This window comes from Solanum pennellii, chromosome 8 (genome assembly GCF_001406875.1).
Source record: "Solanum pennellii chromosome 8, SPENNV200".
Taxonomy (NCBI): Eukaryota; Viridiplantae; Streptophyta; class Magnoliopsida; order Solanales; family Solanaceae; genus Solanum; species Solanum pennellii.
This window is the reverse complement of record NC_028644.1, coordinates 64,419,438-64,436,562: the sequence shown is the minus strand read 5'-3', so window position 1 is coordinate 64,436,562 and position 17,125 is coordinate 64,419,438. Positions and strand designations below refer to the sequence as shown.

At 34.9% G+C, this 17,125-nt stretch overlaps 3 protein-coding genes across 5 annotated transcripts; 2 read left to right on the top strand and 1 right to left on the bottom strand.

The window, feature by feature from the left end:
- Nucleotides 1-610: 610 nt before the first annotated feature.
- On the top strand, nucleotides 611-6,591 carry LOC107026914 (P-loop guanosine triphosphatase YjiA-like). Its single transcript, XM_015228032.2, has 10 exons — nucleotides 611-1,015; nucleotides 1,897-1,962; nucleotides 2,145-2,325; nucleotides 2,985-3,181; nucleotides 3,293-3,343; nucleotides 3,965-4,056; nucleotides 4,162-4,223; nucleotides 4,492-4,583; nucleotides 5,978-6,082; nucleotides 6,191-6,591. The coding sequence occupies exons 1-10, from the start codon at nucleotides 728-730 to the stop codon at nucleotides 6,332-6,334; spliced, it is 1,278 nt and encodes a 425-aa protein (XP_015083518.1). The 5' UTR covers nucleotides 611-727; the 3' UTR covers nucleotides 6,335-6,591.
- A 2,898-nt stretch (nucleotides 6,592-9,489) lies between these two features.
- Nucleotides 9,490-12,546, top strand: LOC107026962 (myb family transcription factor PHL11). Of its 3 annotated transcripts, none has more exons than XM_015228108.2 (6): nucleotides 9,490-9,991; nucleotides 10,933-11,009; nucleotides 11,099-11,162; nucleotides 11,338-11,413; nucleotides 11,686-11,755; nucleotides 11,926-12,546. In XM_015228108.2, exons 1-6 carry the CDS (start codon nucleotides 9,841-9,843, stop codon nucleotides 12,334-12,336), a joined length of 849 nt encoding a protein of 282 aa, XP_015083594.1. In that variant the 5' UTR covers nucleotides 9,490-9,840; the 3' UTR covers nucleotides 12,337-12,546. The 3 variants fall into 3 exon arrangements, with proteins under 3 accessions (XP_015083594.1, XP_015083593.1, XP_015083595.1); XM_015228107.2 differs by having other exon boundaries at nucleotides 11,335-11,413; XM_015228109.2 differs by lacking the exon at nucleotides 9,490-9,991 and adding an exon at nucleotides 9,999-10,785 and having other exon boundaries at nucleotides 11,335-11,413.
- A 55-nt stretch (nucleotides 12,547-12,601) lies between these two features.
- On the bottom strand, nucleotides 12,602-17,121 carry LOC107026961 (putative disease resistance protein RGA4). Its single transcript, XM_015228106.2, has 2 exons — nucleotides 16,174-17,121; nucleotides 12,602-15,256 (listed from the first exon to the last, which is right to left on the bottom strand). The coding sequence occupies exons 1-2, from the start codon at nucleotides 16,712-16,714 to the stop codon at nucleotides 12,723-12,725; spliced, it is 3,075 nt and encodes a 1,024-aa protein (XP_015083592.1). The 5' UTR covers nucleotides 16,715-17,121; the 3' UTR covers nucleotides 12,602-12,722.
- Nucleotides 17,122-17,125: the final 4 nt, after the last annotated feature.

The following is a 17,125-nucleotide window of genomic DNA, read 5'->3' as shown; positions in this document are numbered from 1 at the left end:
TTTTTTATGAAGTCGTAAGTCTAAATACTTGTTTGAGCTCAAATTAGCCATTTGTGACTTTATTAAAAGTTTGCTAACTATTAACCAAAGTTTAAAAGCTATAGTAGATTGCTTAAAAAGAATTAATTTGAAACATCAAAATGTGCCTCTCATTGTTGTTTTAGGGTTATATTATTAAAGATTTATTTATAATTTTTGTATTATATTATTCATTGCATGTTGTTTATACACTATATGTATTCATTGCATTTTAGTCATTTTAACATATCTAGGAACACACGTGTAAAGCACGTGTCTAGAAACTAGTCAGAGTATAAGTAAGAAATGACTTAATTTATTTTTTTGAAAAAAATATTTTTAAGAGACATTTTCTTTTGCAGAAAGCTCACCCTAAATACTCTATTTATACAGGATAGTTAGATGGGTTTGAATAAAACACATTCAATCGTAGCTATGTTATTTCCTTTATCGCTTGATTGGAATAGATTATGTTTGAAATAAGAATAATTAAATAAAAAGAAATTATATTATAAAAAGACGTGTAAATAAAAAACACCATTAAGAAGAGGGAACACTTAAAAAGTTCCATTATCCAAACTACCCCTTCTGTTTTCAGCTCCAAGTTGGTATAAATAAACTTTCAACTCAAAAAATTCACCAAAAATCCCAATTAGGGTTTAAGGGTTAAAGCTCTGTTTGGTTCCAATATTTTCAGAGTTACTCAACAATGGCTACTCTAAAATACTTGCTCTCCAAATCATCAACACCTCTAAAACTCAGCAATCCTCTCCATCTTCATCGTTCCAACAACAACTTCAATCACATTTCAAAATTTCTTAGAGCACTTAACTCGTTCGCTTCCGGGCAATTTCATTGCCATTCACCTAATTCTAGAAGTTTCTCCACTTCTCCTGAATACGTCGCCCAAGACTCTGATTCTTCCATTGCAGCCGCGTTGAATCTTGATAGTCGGGTTCCCGCCACTGTTATTACTGGCTTTCTTGGCTCTGGAAAGGTTCGGGGAAACAAGATTGCATTTTTCTCATATTTGTTAATCTTTGTTATGGTAACCTAAGTTATTGAATATTAGAATGAAACGGATCAAATGAAGCAATATAGATAAGGAGGAGGATTCATGTAGCTGAGCTCAGCTAGCTCGGAATTGGGGCTAAGTTTATTGTTAAGCAAATTATTGAATATTAGAATGAAATTGTTTATGTAAAAAGGTGATTTTGTAGTATGTTTTAATATAGTTTTCAAACATGTAAATTTTTTTGCAGCGAAAATTACTTAACTTGATTCTCGTGTGCTCTGAATCGTCATTTTGTGAATTTGGGGGAAGGAGGATATTTCATTTTGATTTAGGAAGTAAAATCTCTCATGTTTTCACATTCTTATCTGAACTTGTATTCAACTTGAAAGTTAGGGAAATGTTTTCCTCCTTTTCTTTGTTTGTGTTTGTGTTTGTTCTCTTATGGTTTGAAGAAATTATGGTACTTTGTTGATTACAAATGCTGGAAAGTCTTTCATGTATGGGTGGACATTGTAATCGTGTTACCACAGATGTGTCATCAATCCCATGTTTGCTATAAGTTTCAGATGATGAAATACATTTAAGTGAAAAGTAGGTTAATGAAATTATGCCCAATGCAAAATTAGAACTAAATGATTTTTTTTGTTAATATCACGCCTTGTTGTTTTTTAAACATATAATGACCAGGACTGTAGTGTTTCTCTATGTTGAATTGAGATATCTGAATCACTTTGCATGTAGAAGATGTCGGGATCAGTATACTTATGAGAAATATCTTGAATCACTTTGCATGTAGAAGATGTCGGGATCAGTATACTTATGAGAAATATCTCTTTCTTTTCCTTTTATGGATACTCTGGCAGACTACTCTGTTGAATCATATACTGACATCTCAGCATGGGAAGCGGATTGCTGTGATTGAAAATGAGGTATTCTGGGGTTTTCTTGTCTTATCCAGTTACTATTGTTAACTTTTATAAATCATATGTTTTTTTTTTCCATTCAATGGATGCCCTTTTGACAGCCATTTTGCAATTTAATCATGTTATGGCTAGTAAAGTTTGTATTATCTGCATTTACTTGGATTTTTATATGGCTAATCCAATTGCAGTTTGGTGAGGTGGACATTGATGGCTCATTGGTTGCTAGTCATTCTTCATCTAACGAGGAAATTCTCATGGTTAATAATGGTTGTCTATGCTGTACTGTACGTGGTGACCTTGTTAAGATGCTTTTGGAGCTCGTTAAGAATAGGAGAGACAGATTTGATCACATAGTTATAGAGACAACAGGTATGTGAAACTATTTAATCATATGTAACTAACTGTTGTTTCAAACGTGCTCAAGTGCAGTTGTGGACTCAATTTTGTTAATAAGACCTCAAAAACATCTGACTACAAAGTACTTATCAAAAGGGAACAAATATAGATTTCTAAATTCCTGTGATAAGAACAGCCAAAAATAGGGAACATAAGCATTTGTAGAGTTGGTCTTATTTTTGACTTAAAAGCATATAACTTCATTTAATTTGCTATGACTACTTTATCCTCTTGTCTTCACGGTATTGCTTGAAGCCTTGTTTAGGTCTGATGTAACTTCATGGATAACTTCAATAGCTCTCTAAGTGATCTGGGAAAGTTAATGTCCACCTGCATTGCTGACAGAAGAGTTTTTCAATTTTGTTGAATGTTGGTTACTAGCTTTCTGAAATGAACAATTCTTTATAGACCCGCTTCCTCATGGAGATAAGCAGGGCAAAGAAAAAGGAAAACTACGAAAGGTGGGTTTCGTAGTTTAGCCAATCACGAGGCCCCTGTAAAATGCTGACTAAGTACTAATTGTGCATCTTGATCGGACTAAATCCCTGTAGCATGTTTTCTTCAGAAATTGAAATTCAGAACTCATCTTTAGCGAGTGTTTATCATCTTTCTAACCGCTACTTGTTTTCCAGGTCTTGCAAAGCCTGGTCCAGTCATTGAAACATTTTGTTCTGATGAATTGGTTTCAAGACATGTCAAACTTGATGGAGTCATTACATTGGTTGATTCGAAGCACGCCTTGCAACATTTAAATAAAGTAAAACCCAGATTTGTGTCGAATGAGGCTGTTGAACAAGTGGCTTATGCAGATCGTATTATCTTGAACAAGGTAAGGCAGCTTCTAGCTTTTACTTGGTTACACTTTTCCTAGCCTGCTGTAGGTTCAACCAATCTTTGGAAGCTTATATTTCAGCTTATGTTCTTCTGATTATGTTGACAGATAGACTTGGTAACTGAATCTGAGCTCGAAGTGTTAACAAAGAGAATCAAGGTAGAGTTTCTTCTTTTTTGGTTTTAGTTGTCTTTCTTCTACAATTGTAGTGCAGGTGGTTGCTCTAATATAAATATGACTTACATTGTTTCAGTATGGTTATGTATGAATGATTCAATGATATTAAGCTTGGAAATTACCTTTCAAGTAGGGGTAAGGTTTGTGTACACACTATCATCCCCAGACCCCACTTGTGGGATTACATTGGGTTTTTTGTTGTTGTTGTTGTTATTGTTAAGCTTGGAAGTTGCCTTCTTCCTTATGGTGTTTTAGAACTAATATACTTAATGTGAAGGAAGAATTTTTTTGTGAGGCTCTTCTCACTGCTTGCATATTATATTCCCGCAATTTCTTGTGTAATGCTTGTTCTAATATGACTTGATAATGCATTTTGAGCTGCTGCAACCTCGAAGTTTTTCTGTTTTCTTAAGAAAATTTATCTGGCATCTTTTTCGTGTTCCTAGTAGTTTTGATTGCTAGGTAAACATCTGTATATCCATTCTGGTGGATATACAATGTGTATTCCTTGAGCCTTTCATTTAGTTATATTTTCCCTTTTTCTTAATTATATTTATGACTCCATTTTTTTAATACAAAGTCTTGATTGCCGTGACTTTCCAGCATATCAATGGGATGGCACAAATAAAGAAAGCAAAGCATGGTGTGGTTGATATGGACTTTGTTTTAGGAGTTGGTGGCTACGATCTTGACAGGTGATTCTTTTTAAAGAATTTGCTACTTAAACTGTTACCGTTTCCTTGGCCCAGAATGGTATCTTGAGTTATTGTTTCTGAGATTCAAGTATGCTTGCTTTGCAGAGTTGATTCTGAAGTTCAATCAGAGGGTTCCCACTATGGGCACAAACATGAAGATGAACATGGTAGCGAACAACAATTAACTTTTTGAAACATTTCTTCTTTTCTTCCTGTTCTTTCCAATGTCTCCCCAACCCTCTGTGCTTTCCTTTTCTTTTTTTTTTCTTAAAAAAAGATTTTTATGTGCATGAGTTGTTTGATTCTTTTTTATTACTGCTCTGACTTTTCATCTGATCTGAAGATAAACATGAGCTCCTTCAGGTTTTTGATAACATGCCTCATTATTTTATTTTTTTTGAAATTGGTAAATTGAACATGCCTCATTGTTTGCAGAACATCACAAGGGCCACCATCATGATCATGTACATGATTCCGCTGTATCCAGTGTTAGTATTGTGTCAGAGGGAACCTTAGATTTAGATGAGGTATGTGCTCTTTCTTTCTTTCTAGTTAGCTTCTTATTTTGTCATATTATTATCTGATTATTGTTGAGTTACCAATTTAACCGGCGGCCACTACATGGTTAAAGTTCTGCGGCTCTGGCCTAATGTAACACTTGTTGATATTTTAACAAGGCTTGCTCTACTTTTACTTTATAGTTGAAAATACTTCCTTGTCTATTGATACGTTCAAACTTAATTCTCAAATAAGAAGTAAATCGGTCGTGTCAAGTAAATAACCCAACTAATGAGGTTGGGATCGTACCATCAATACTAGCCTATTAGATAGTATACACTAAATCTATGTTGATAATTCTTTTCCTATTATCTACCTCCTTGGTCCGGCAAGTAGCATTAAGACGAGTTTTAACGTTGGCCATCCGTTAAAAAGACTTCTAAGCGAAAGAATTATCAATACATGCAAGACACTATTCTAGAATAGTTATTTTAGTTAGGTTTTACCTCATTATCCGCCTATGGTTCCCACAACCCTAGTTATGGAGTTTAGTTACCTATAGTCATAATCACAATATTCAAATATGTAATATAAGAATTCATGCACTTACTTCAATGAGAAAGAATAAAATCCAAATTTTCACTTGATTAATCAACAAAAGTCACCAACAATCAATTACAAGAGTCTAAAAATATTCAAGAGTTTAACAAAGAGCCTAAAAATAATCAAGAGTCTAACCCCAAAAGCGAAGTTTTTTGAACTATTTATAAAAAATAAAAACCTAATTAAATAAGGACTCTATTTGCTGGAAATCTGTCAAAACGCGGTTGGATCGACGGACCTCGCAACGGATTGTCGTGATCACGACGGGCCGTCATGGATTCCGTCGTCCCATACTTGTGCAATTTCTTCTGCTGCTCTCTTCATTTCCCTCGACGGCAGGTATGACGGATCGTCACAGGCACAACGGTACGTCGAAAGTCTTCGTTCCAAAACACTTGAACTTTTGGAATTTGGGTACTGGGACTACTTCTCTGATCTTCATGACGAACCAGCAGGACGGACCGGCATGGCTACGATGGTCCGTCATGCACTCCGTAACCCCACACTTGGTCAGATTCCCCATCTTCCTTCAGCAGCTGCACTACGATGCCACCTACGGACCGTCACGAGCACGAAAAACCGTCATAAGCTCTGTAGGTGGTACTTTTCTGTATTTCTTGCTCAACCTCCGCATTCATCTTTTAGACAGATTTCCTGCAAATAAAGAGAAACTTACATAAAAATTAGTACAAAAAGGCTTTTGGACACACTAAACTTAAGGAAAAAGTATTAAAAATACCGTGAAACCACGGTATATCATCTATGTTTGCCTAATTTTTTTATATTTTGTATGAACAACTTCTTAATGGGTATGATCCAGGTTGATGATTGGCTTGAAAGACTGATTGAAGAGAATGGGGATGACCTGTACAGGATGAAAGGGGTTTTATCTGTGAGCGATTCTGAACAACGCTATGTTTTCCAGGTTCTCATCAATTTCGCCTTTGTGGTATTCATGATCTTGATGCTCGGTCATTCTTGATTCTGATTTTGATCCTTTTTCTTGCTTTTCTTTCTTTGAACTTTTTAAAAGGGGGTACATTCCGTTTTAGATGGATGCCCAGGCAAGACATGGGAACCAAATGAGAAGAGAATAAACAAGTTAGTATTCATAGGCAGAAACCTAGATGAAACTGCACTAAGAAAAGGTTTCAAAGGCTGCTTATGTGAGGAATAGATGATGGATGCATGTTATCTACCGGCAAGCTATAGTTCAGATTGAGCATAAATGCATATTGATAGCCATAGCGCGAATCCTATGAAACTGTGAGTTCATTCTGTTATTGATATAGAATATGAGCTAATGTGATACTGTCCTCTAATGTGATAATGCATCTCCTCTTTCGGGGACTTGTCTCATGTAAAAAAAGGTTGTGATGAATCATGTACCGTCTCATTTGAAATGTACATTCTAGTTAATTTATTCTTCCTTCATTTTTCTCCCCATCATTTCTGTTTGTGTTATACATCTTAGCCCCTCAACATTTGTTAGCAAATAAAAGAGGGTGTTATTTTCGAACTGTAGTGTGTTTTGCTTCAAATCGAAGTCATACAAGTGTCATCTTAGGATTACCTGGATTTATAGACTTCATAGCATAGATAATCCTATTCCTGCACTCTATAGGAACTCGGGATGCTTCGTGTACTTGACTGTTTGTAACATAGATAAAAACCCTATTTGGATGACACTGATGTGATCAATGCAGTTTAAAAAAAAAGAGAGAGAGAGGGAAGGTACTAGTAGCAGTAAAGGATATGGAAAGATCTAGGGGAAAGGTCGGGTGGTCAATAAAGTAGGTTAAAAACCATGAAGTCTCGCGTTCCTATTCCGGTCCAAGTTAAAAGGTCAAAAAAGCATTGTAGCTGGTCTCATTACTGTCGATAATATTCTAACAAGACATTTCTTCTAGTTGTCTTGTGATCCTTTTCTCTTGCAAGAATATTCTTCTGTCATCCTTCCCCTTTTGTTCCTGTTCCCTTCTCTTTTAGCTGCAATATTCTTATTAAAAGTGCCATTTTCAGTCTGATTTCTGAGCTTTGCATCTTTGTTATTCCATAGAAAGATAATAATATTGAAATTCTTTATAGAGTAAAATAAAGAGAACAGTATGCTACTCCAATATCTATTGTTTGATAAAATTATACTTCTCATAGAATTAGATACTCCATTCTTCTTGAAAAAGGTGTTGACATTTAATCTCCCTCGTCTCAAAATAAGTATCGATATAACTCATTTCATGTCTATCAAGCTACTAAGTTAATCCTGTTTATTAGGTATTTCACGTTTTTTTTTTAATTAAAGTGACACTTCTATTGAAACAGATCATAGACTGCACACATTTTTTTCTCATTTCATAAGTTACTATACTTCTTACCTTCACTAAAAACTAGTAGTATTCAGTAGAATTAATCGAGGCGAAAAAAAAGCTAGCTCATATAAAAAAAAAGGAAGAAAGAGAAGTAGTACGATTTGTTTTAGGGAGAACATGGGCAAGGTGGCTGAAATTTATACAAAAGAGAATATGTGATTGTGTTTGTTTTTGAGCCTTTAACTCATAAAAAGCCAAAAGATACATAAGACAAAATTGTATGTAAATAGAGAAATCTAACGTGGAGTAGGTAGATTTAAAGATGAACTGGTTATTAATTAACTACAATATATAGTATAGATTGTAAATAAAGGTGATTTCTTTTTATTTTTAACATTTAATAACGTAATATAGTTTTATTATTATATGACGGTGCAGGAAGAGTAAATCAAACTAGGAAACTACACCCAATGACATTTAAAATAGGTGAAATGATTTTTTTGTCTTGGAAAAAAAAGAAATTACTATATTGATGGATTAGAATTTTAAGTCTTACAAATTTGTACGATCGATAGTTTTAAATTAATATACAATATTAATAATAATTGAGTTTACAGTGAATATTTATCAATATATTATTTAGTAAATTTGTTAGTAAATTAAGGTTACTAAATGGATTCATAACAAAAATAAAAATAATATATATATGTACATTTTCTTAACAAAAAAAATAAAAGTCAACTAGCAATTAATTTAAAAATCCTTTTAACATCAAATATTAATTTTCAAGACGAATCCAAACGGATTTTTGTTGACGTACTATGTATAGGAAATCGTGTTTGTCCTTGTTTTTCTCGGGCAGTAATTGGATGCACAACGTTCTTGACAAGACAAATATGATCTTTTAAATACAATTAAGTGTTCCATGGTGAGATACATCATCGCTTAACATGATTTTAAATTTTTATGTGTCTTAATCTTTGATTTTTCTTCATTTGCTTCGAAAAATCATTTTAAATCTCCAAACTAAACCCGTCCAAAGTTGAAAAACCAAATCCAACTAAATAAAATGACTTTGATTTGGTATTCACTACATACATTTTTTAAATTTAAAATCAAAAAAATCGAATCGAAGAACCGAATATTTATTAAAATTTCAATATTTCCACGTCTAGATGACTATCACCCACCTATTGGTTAGTAGTATTTGGGAGGACGTGGCACGTGATTGTACTAATATTCTCTTTACCTCATTCTTCGCCGAATATTCCACGCTGTCACCTACGTGTCACTTCTCCATTCGCTCATCACGGGCCCACATCTCCCAAAATTCCATCACCGACTCCTACTGTTGAATAAATTTATATTATAAGATTGTGGTCGAGTAATAAATATTTAATAATTTTGAATTTAAGCTCTTTAAATACAAAATCACATATTTTAGGAAGCATTTTAATGTAATATAAAGAAAGAAGTATTAAAAATACCCTTAAACTTAGCGCAAATTATTAGTTTCATCCTTAAATTATTAACAGCCTTAAAAACAATCATCTCCTTTACTAACTAAACTTAAATACACCTCGATAGGCCATATGACGTATCAAGCGGTCCCATAATCTTATAGGAACATGAAGTTCTTAATAATTTAAAGAATGTTAAAAACATCTCTAAACTTGACGAGAATTTAGAGGTGTATTTTCACTAATATAACAAGGTTGGATGTATTCGATGAAAGTCGTATGTACGGCTTGGAGGGAGATCTTTCATATCTTTCGAGATCCAGTGTACTTAATTTCAATTAATCAAGTAAAGAAATATTTTTAAAATTGCCAATAGTTTTAAAATAAAATTAATAATTGCGTCAAATTTAAAAATATTTTCTCCGAATATAAATTTTTTTGTCTAATATGAATATGGAAGAATACATACATACAGCTTAGCAACACGGAATCGAGTTCCGACATTTTCTTTATTGATAAAAAATAAAATATATATATATATTTTCGGCGCTCATATGTTTCTTCAGATTCCACGCCGATCTTTCCTCTCCGTGTTCTTTTTATTTTATCAAAAAATTATAGATTCCCTTTTCTCTGCAAAATTTTATTAATTTTTAATCACGTCTGCATGTACGGATTACTATTATACAAAGTTTAAAAACAAATTCTTCTGTATTTGATTTCTTTGACACTTTCTATCGACCCCCAAAGTAAAAAGATTCAATTTTTAGTTGATCATTTGGTTCTTTTTCCACTTGGGAGTTGTTGAAACTGTTTATTTTACTTAATAAGCTTTTGGGGTGATTAAATTTAGTGTTTTTAGTGACTTGTGGAAGAGTTTTGAGGATTTTGAGGAATTTGGGGGTGGTGGGTTCATGGATAGGATGTATAATGGGGGAGGAGATATGGGGTATGGGTATGAAAATGGGGTGGTGATGACAAGGGACCCAAAGCCAAGATTGAGGTGGACTGCTGATTTACATGATCGTTTTGTTGATGCTGTAACTAAGCTTGGTGGACCTGATAGTGAGTTGCTGGTTTTTCTTTTACATTTAGTTTTGTTGTTTGTTATAGTGAAATGATCAGTAATTGCACCTAAAGGGTGTAGCGTATTTCGGTATATGTGGTGGTGGCGGGGGTAGAATGTATCTGTAGAATTAGTCGAGTTGTGCACAAGCTGGCCCAAAGAACAACTGGTTTTGAATAGATGTAAAGTCATTGTTACTTTTAATGGGTGATATACTTTTTACATTGTGGAGTGTCATTATAAGATTTAGTTGTATGTGGTTGTCAATAGGCATTGATTTATTATGCATATTTTTGCCATTTGTTGGAAATTGTTTTATACTTTTTGATACTTTTGTTGGTTGATTGATCAATTTGAAACAAATGAACCAAACACTATGACCATACTCAGAGTTGAGTACTCTTTCTTGATAAATTGGTTGCTTGCCTTTTGAAGCTTTTTCCTTTTAAGAAAAGAAAGATGGAGGCAAAAGTAGAAAGGTTCCCTATAATTGTATCATCATTTGGAACCAAGATCTTGTGAAAGCTGCCAATGTCCTAAATCCATTGAACTTATATTGTGTTGCAAACTTTCCCACCATAAATAGGCTCATCGTTACAGTGTCATGGCTGATTATGTCTTCTGTCTTCTCCTTCTGTAATTGATTTCAAGTATCTTACATTATAAACAACCCCTCATGATGTATAATCTTTATCTCGCGGGCTTTGGTTGTCTTCAGACTTAACTAGTTCATAAATTAGTAGTCTGATAACCAAGTAAAACTTAGAAATGAGGTCAATGCTAAAGAGAAGAGGTTAGATTGCGTCCTCCCCTTGAGTTTCACAGGAATAGGAATTTTTTGTTTACTTTCTCGCTTGTGCTGATGAGTTAACGCTGTGTTGGATTTGTGGTTTCTATTTAAGAGTCTGCAATGTTTGTTAAAAGGCCTTGAATTTTGCAGAAGCAACTCCCAAGTCAGTACTAAGGTTAATGGGATTGAAGGGCTTGACATTGTATCATTTGAAGAGTCATTTGCAGGTAGAGTCAGGCTTCTGCATCTCTATTCATCGATAATTTTTGCACTGTCAAAAACTAAGTAGGTGTTTTGTCCCTTTTTCGTCCTGCAGAAGTATAGACTTGGACAGCAGACCAAGAAACAAAATGCAGCAGAACAAAACAGAGAGAATATTGGTAAGTACTGGAAGATTATGAAAACTCAATTGATAGCTTAACATATAAATGGTCTAATGGAGATCGAAATATAGTAAATCCTTGTAATGCTCCCTTACGCAACTAGAGTTTTTCATGATCCTTACATTTTATTTAGTAGATCTTGTAATACTCCTTATGTTTTTCACTCTAGCAGGGGAGTCGTTCAGACAATTCAGTTTGCATTCCTCAGGACCGAGTATCACTTCATCAAGCATGGATGGTATGCAAGGGTAGGTACCAGGAAATTCAACTGTTGTTTATACTTATACCGTCTTTCCAGTTATCTAACATCTCTCTGTGAGAGTTGAGACTATTTTAATGACTTACCTCTAAATATTTCTATGAGAGCAACAGTGTCCTCGAACTTCAATAGTTTATAGATTTATATTTGAGCTGCATTTTCTCTGTTGAATCTTGAAAATTGGTTCAAGTACAGTTGCCTACACTAGTATTACATTAAAACGCATTGTGTTCTTGCTAATAGATGCTTATATCTTAACAGAGAAGCTCCAATTAGTGAGGCGCTGAGGCGTCAGATTGACGTCCAGAAAAGATTACATGAGCAGCTTGAGGTACACATTAAACCTTTTATCTAGAAGAATTCCTAGTCCTAACGAGCAAAAACACAATGATTTATGAAGCAATTGTCCAAACTTGGTCTTATTCCACCATATCATTCAACTTTAGTTCCTTGATATCGTATTTATCAGACCTCGTCTATTTTTGTTTCTTGTTCTAAAAGGTTCAACAGAAGCTGCAAATGAGAATAGAGGCACAGGGAAAGTATTTGCAAGCAATACTAGATAAAGCTCAGAAGAGCCTGTCCACTGATATGAACTCTGCTAGTGCTGTAGACGAAACAAGAGCTCAGCTTACAGATTTCAATATAGCTCTCTCAAACCTAATGGACTACGTGCATGGACACAACGAGGATGAAACTTCTACAGGTAAAGGGATACAAGATGATACTAATAAGGATCTACAAAGATCTACATACTTAACGGAGGGAGAACAAAAGAAGATTATGAATATTAAGCTTGAAGAAAGTTCTGTTAGCTTCGATTTGAACTCCAGAAGTAGCTATGACTTTATTGGCATGAACTCAGCTGCATTGGAAGCCAAACAATTTTCTAATGGAAGATTGGAAATATAATCATACAAGGTCAAGATTCTGTATTTTACTCTAAAGTGTACTAGGAATCCAGAGTATAACTTGTTACATGGAGCTCTTATTCTAGATTTTATTGCCCTCTATCTATGTAATTATTTCATTTGTTGCAAGGAAGGGATAATTTGTAGTACAGGGAATTGGTGAAGCTCTTATTGAAGAAATGTTTTAGCAAATCTATAACATCTTTTTTAATTACTTCTGTCCCTCGTTTCAATTTATTTGTCTTGTTTTGATTTGACACTAACTATTTCTAATGGCTTGTTAATTAATACAACAGAAATAATATTTGAATAAAAATATCTCTAACTACGATACGAAACTTGTGGGGGACTCACAAAGGAAGAGTCCAACAAACAATGACACTAAGACTAATGAATATCCAGATTTGAAATGTGAGCAATTTTGTGCCAGTCTTCTCCTATTTCCTTATCACAGCGCTTTTCCACTTCTGGACAACCAGTAACTCCTAAATCTGTGAGGGCTGTTAGGTGCTGCAATCCCTCGGGTAAACGTTTTAGCATCTTACAGTATTTAACAAACAACTGTGTGAGTGAAGTTAAACCTTCCAGCCCTAGTTCAGAGAAACTCTCAAGTGAATCACAACTTTCAATTTGGAGACGCTTCAAAGCATTGAGACTAGTCAGGCTGGTAGGCAGCTCTTTGAGATTCTTGAAGTCAAAGAAACTCAAGTATTCGAGATTTGTAAGACTTGTGAACATCTCTTCTGGGAGTGAAGTCGATCCATAGTTAGCACCAATGCGGAGGGAAGTAAGAGTGCTAAGATTAGATATGGAGCTCAAACCTCTTGCTTTTATGTTGCCGTGAACTTCTAACTTCTTGACAGAAGAAAGGGTTGGAGAAACAAACAGAGGGCAATGTAAAATCGCCATCTCTTCAAGCATGGGGAATTTCTCTTCTCCTTCCTCTTTCACCAACCCTTTCAAATTACGAAAGAACCATATACGAAGTTTTTTCAGGGATGGAAACCTTCTTCTTGTGGAGAATCTAGAATGGACATCATCCTCTTCAACATACTCCACCTCCGCAGACCCGTTTTGTAACTCTAGACTTTCTAGACAAGGCAACTCACCAAAGGGTGGTAAGCACAAGCAGTTTTTGCAGCTTTTAATTCTAATGGAGATGACCTTCTCCAAAACTGAGTGATTTATCCAGCTTGGAAAATGGAATCCTCCGAAGGCAATGATCTCTAAATATTTCAGATTGGGGTGTGGTTTGAGGGCTTCAAGCACTTTAACTTCTTCGGATTCATATCTGTTTGGTCCATCGTTATCCCAACTCATGCTTAAAGATTGCAGATTTGCTTTTGCAGATAAATTGGCTTCTGCATCCGTATCATTCTTCACTCTCTCAAGGTGTGTGATTGAAATTGAGCCGCAAAGATTTAGGTTTTTCAGTTCACCAAGTTGATGACCTTTCTTGCTTCCCACAATAAAGAAACCTAGAGTCTTGAGGCATGTCAACAATCCTATCCTTGGTGGAGTAGAAGTCAATGGACAGCCATCAAGAACAAGATTTCGGAGACTACTAAGTTTACTTGTTTGTTTTGGCAAACAATTAAGTGAGTAGCAATTATGCACATCAAGAGTCTGAAGATTTTGAAGCTTGCATAACCTCTCTGGAAGACTATGAAAGTTATTGCGAGACAGGTCCAGGTATCTTAAATGTAATAGATCTCCAATAGAAGAGGGTAATTGCTCAAGTTTTGAGTAACTTAGATTAAGCACCCTTAACGAGACAAACTTTTTCAAGAGTGAAGGAGAGTAAGAAGACACCACTCCAGCGAAACCAATGGACATTGTATGCTTATAATCTTTGACATTTATTTCGCGGATATTGCTGCTTGATGCGCTTGCCAAAAACAGAGATGTAGCCAAATCATGGATTAGATCATGTATCTTGAAATAAGTATTACCGGATTTAGCTTCAATCTCTTGGAAGAAACACCTCAAGTATAATTCATTCCATACTTCATTACCCACATCCTCTAGCTCCAAGTTTCCCTTTGATAAAAGAAAACCATGTGCCATCCAGAGAGTGATGAGATTTCCCTTTATCATTTTGGTGTCCTTTGGGAAAACTGCACAATACGCAAAACATTGTCTCAAATCAAGTGGAAGGTGATGATAGCTCAGTCTTAGAGCAGGCAAAATAGAACTTTCATCTTGAGGCAGACTCCAAACCTCATTATCTCTCACATGTTCCCATTCACTCTCTTCTCTCTTGAAGCGTAAAAGACCACCAAGAGTCTTGGCCGCTAAAGGCACACCACCACATTTCTTCACTATCTCCTTTCCAATGGCCACTAGATTAGGATTTGCTTCTCTTTGTTGCCCAAATGCGCGTTGCATGAACAACAGTAAACTATCATGTGGAGATAAATTTGACAAATGATATGATTGCGACGTTCCCATAATTGATCCAACCTTTTCAAGACGAGTAGTAGCTAGGATAGAAGCACCTCTTGCTCCAACATTTAAGACTGCTCTTAACTTAGCCCACTTCTCTAGATCATCATTCCAAACATCATCCAAGACAAGCAAGTATCGTTTTCCATTCAATAACTCCTGGAGCTTCTTCTGAAATGAAGCCAAGTCCTCGACACGAGGAGAACTTCTTTCAATATTTCCTACAATTGTCTTAATTAACCTCTTCTCATCAAAATCATCTGAGACACAAACCCATATTTTGGGATCGAAATGCTTAGTCACTCTCTGATCATTGAAGATCATTTGGGCAAGTGTCGTCTTTCCTAGTCCCCCCATACCAATTATAGGGAAGACTGGAAGTTCTTCGGTAATGTTAATATTGTTTATCAGGATTTTCACTATCTCATCCTCCTCTTTGTCCCTTCCGTAGACTTCTGGTTCTATTAAAACAAAACCTGTTCCAAGTAGTGTGGACACAAAGATATTTGTTACAATTGAGCTCATTAGAATGAGTCGGCAAGAATTGTAGACAAAACAAACATTTAGACAGGAATCATAGATGGGATGGTGCAGGGCAAACCCATACAACCTACCCCACCTTGCAAAATTTTCTGTTTTCAACCCGCCGCACACCAACACACATAATTTGCTTTTTTTTTTTATGGAAAAAATGCTGGATACTAACCACACCTATCGAAATCCTTCCCAGCAGAATTATTTTCCCCTACTTTCTTCATAGCAATTGTTTTAACAGTTTAGATTGAAGTTCCATAACTCACAAATGGTAATCTAAAATAGACCCTTATCCTAAAAAACAAACTCTTTTTTATCGAATGAGAAATACTTCGAAGAAGTCAGCCTATTTATACTTCTTATTCTTTGCTTTTTCCTTTTTAGACAGTAAAATTCGATAAAGAAAATCGTCTAAACAAATGTTAATGCAAAAATGAATCCAAACAGCTTGCATATGCCTTCTAAAATTCACACTTGCAAGAGCAGATCCAGACTATGTTTTACAGTTCCACTAGAACATTTTTTGGACAGACTGATATAGAATTGGATCATAATTCATAAATATGCATTTTAACTTGACATCAACGGACATCTATTCCCTCTAACTGCGCACAAGTAAATACTTAAAACTCTTGTAAAATTGAACAAGTAGACACCAAGTAGGACGCGTGTGTACTTGTTCAATTCTATACAAATTTAAAACCTACTTATGCAGATTCAAAGTTGAAGTTGCGCTCCACACCGGCACACCTCCAACTCCACCCCGCCCCATTGCCATACTACTGTAGAGACCACGGTGAACACACAATGTGATAACAAATTGAATATAAACTAAAGCTATATTACTTAGTTCTCACACCTGTTTCACGCGTAGCAGCGGCGGCTTGTCTCTCTGTAATTTTTTCAAGGAAATGAAACTTCCTTCTTTCCTCAGCAATTGCATCTAGTTTCTCCATTATCTCTTTCATCCTTTTCCCAATTTTGTGACGGAAATTGATAATTCCTGGATGAAAAAACCCTAATCGAGATTGCTCGAATCTTGTTGCCTCATTTTTACATTCGCCCAATATATCATCAACTTCATATGCAGCAGAATTGAGTTTCTGCAACCAATTCTCAATTGACTTGTCCTTCAATTGCTTTTCCTGAGCATCTTGAAGCACAGCTTGAATTGTGGAAAACTCACTCGAAAGCTTTTCAAATTCCTTTTCGAAACCGAAAATCAATACAAGTTTTCCTCCGATGAAAGAAGTGAGATTTTCTAGCACAACTTGAAGAAAAGCTTCCGCCATGTATTGATGAAATATTGACCAATTCAAATTTTCTGGTATTAGCCTATTTTGACTTTTGGTACTTGATATGAATATCATAGTAGTTTTTATTTTTGATATCGTGCACATTGCTAATTGTCTATTGTGTTTTAATTATAGTGCTAATTTGTTGATTCATCATGTAAGTAGCTATGTTTTCTATATTAGTTTCTTCTTTGTACATGATTGTTGTACAGTCGACTGTCTTTCTAAAACAACCTTTCTCCTTCACGGGATGGTGAGTTTGATGACTATCCTTCTCGTACCTTACTTATAAAATTTCGTTGGATCTGATTTTGTTATTGTAAGCTTATATATTTTATGTGAAAAATTAAAAATTAAAGAGCTTGATAGAAAAAAATGAAACAAACATTACTTTTTTTTTGATAATCCAACCTCCCCTATAAGGTGAAAATTTAGACTTACCAGCTGACTAAGCACAAATTCTAAAAAAAATTATTTTTTTCGTTTAAAAAAGGATGATCAAATTTGATTTGAAAC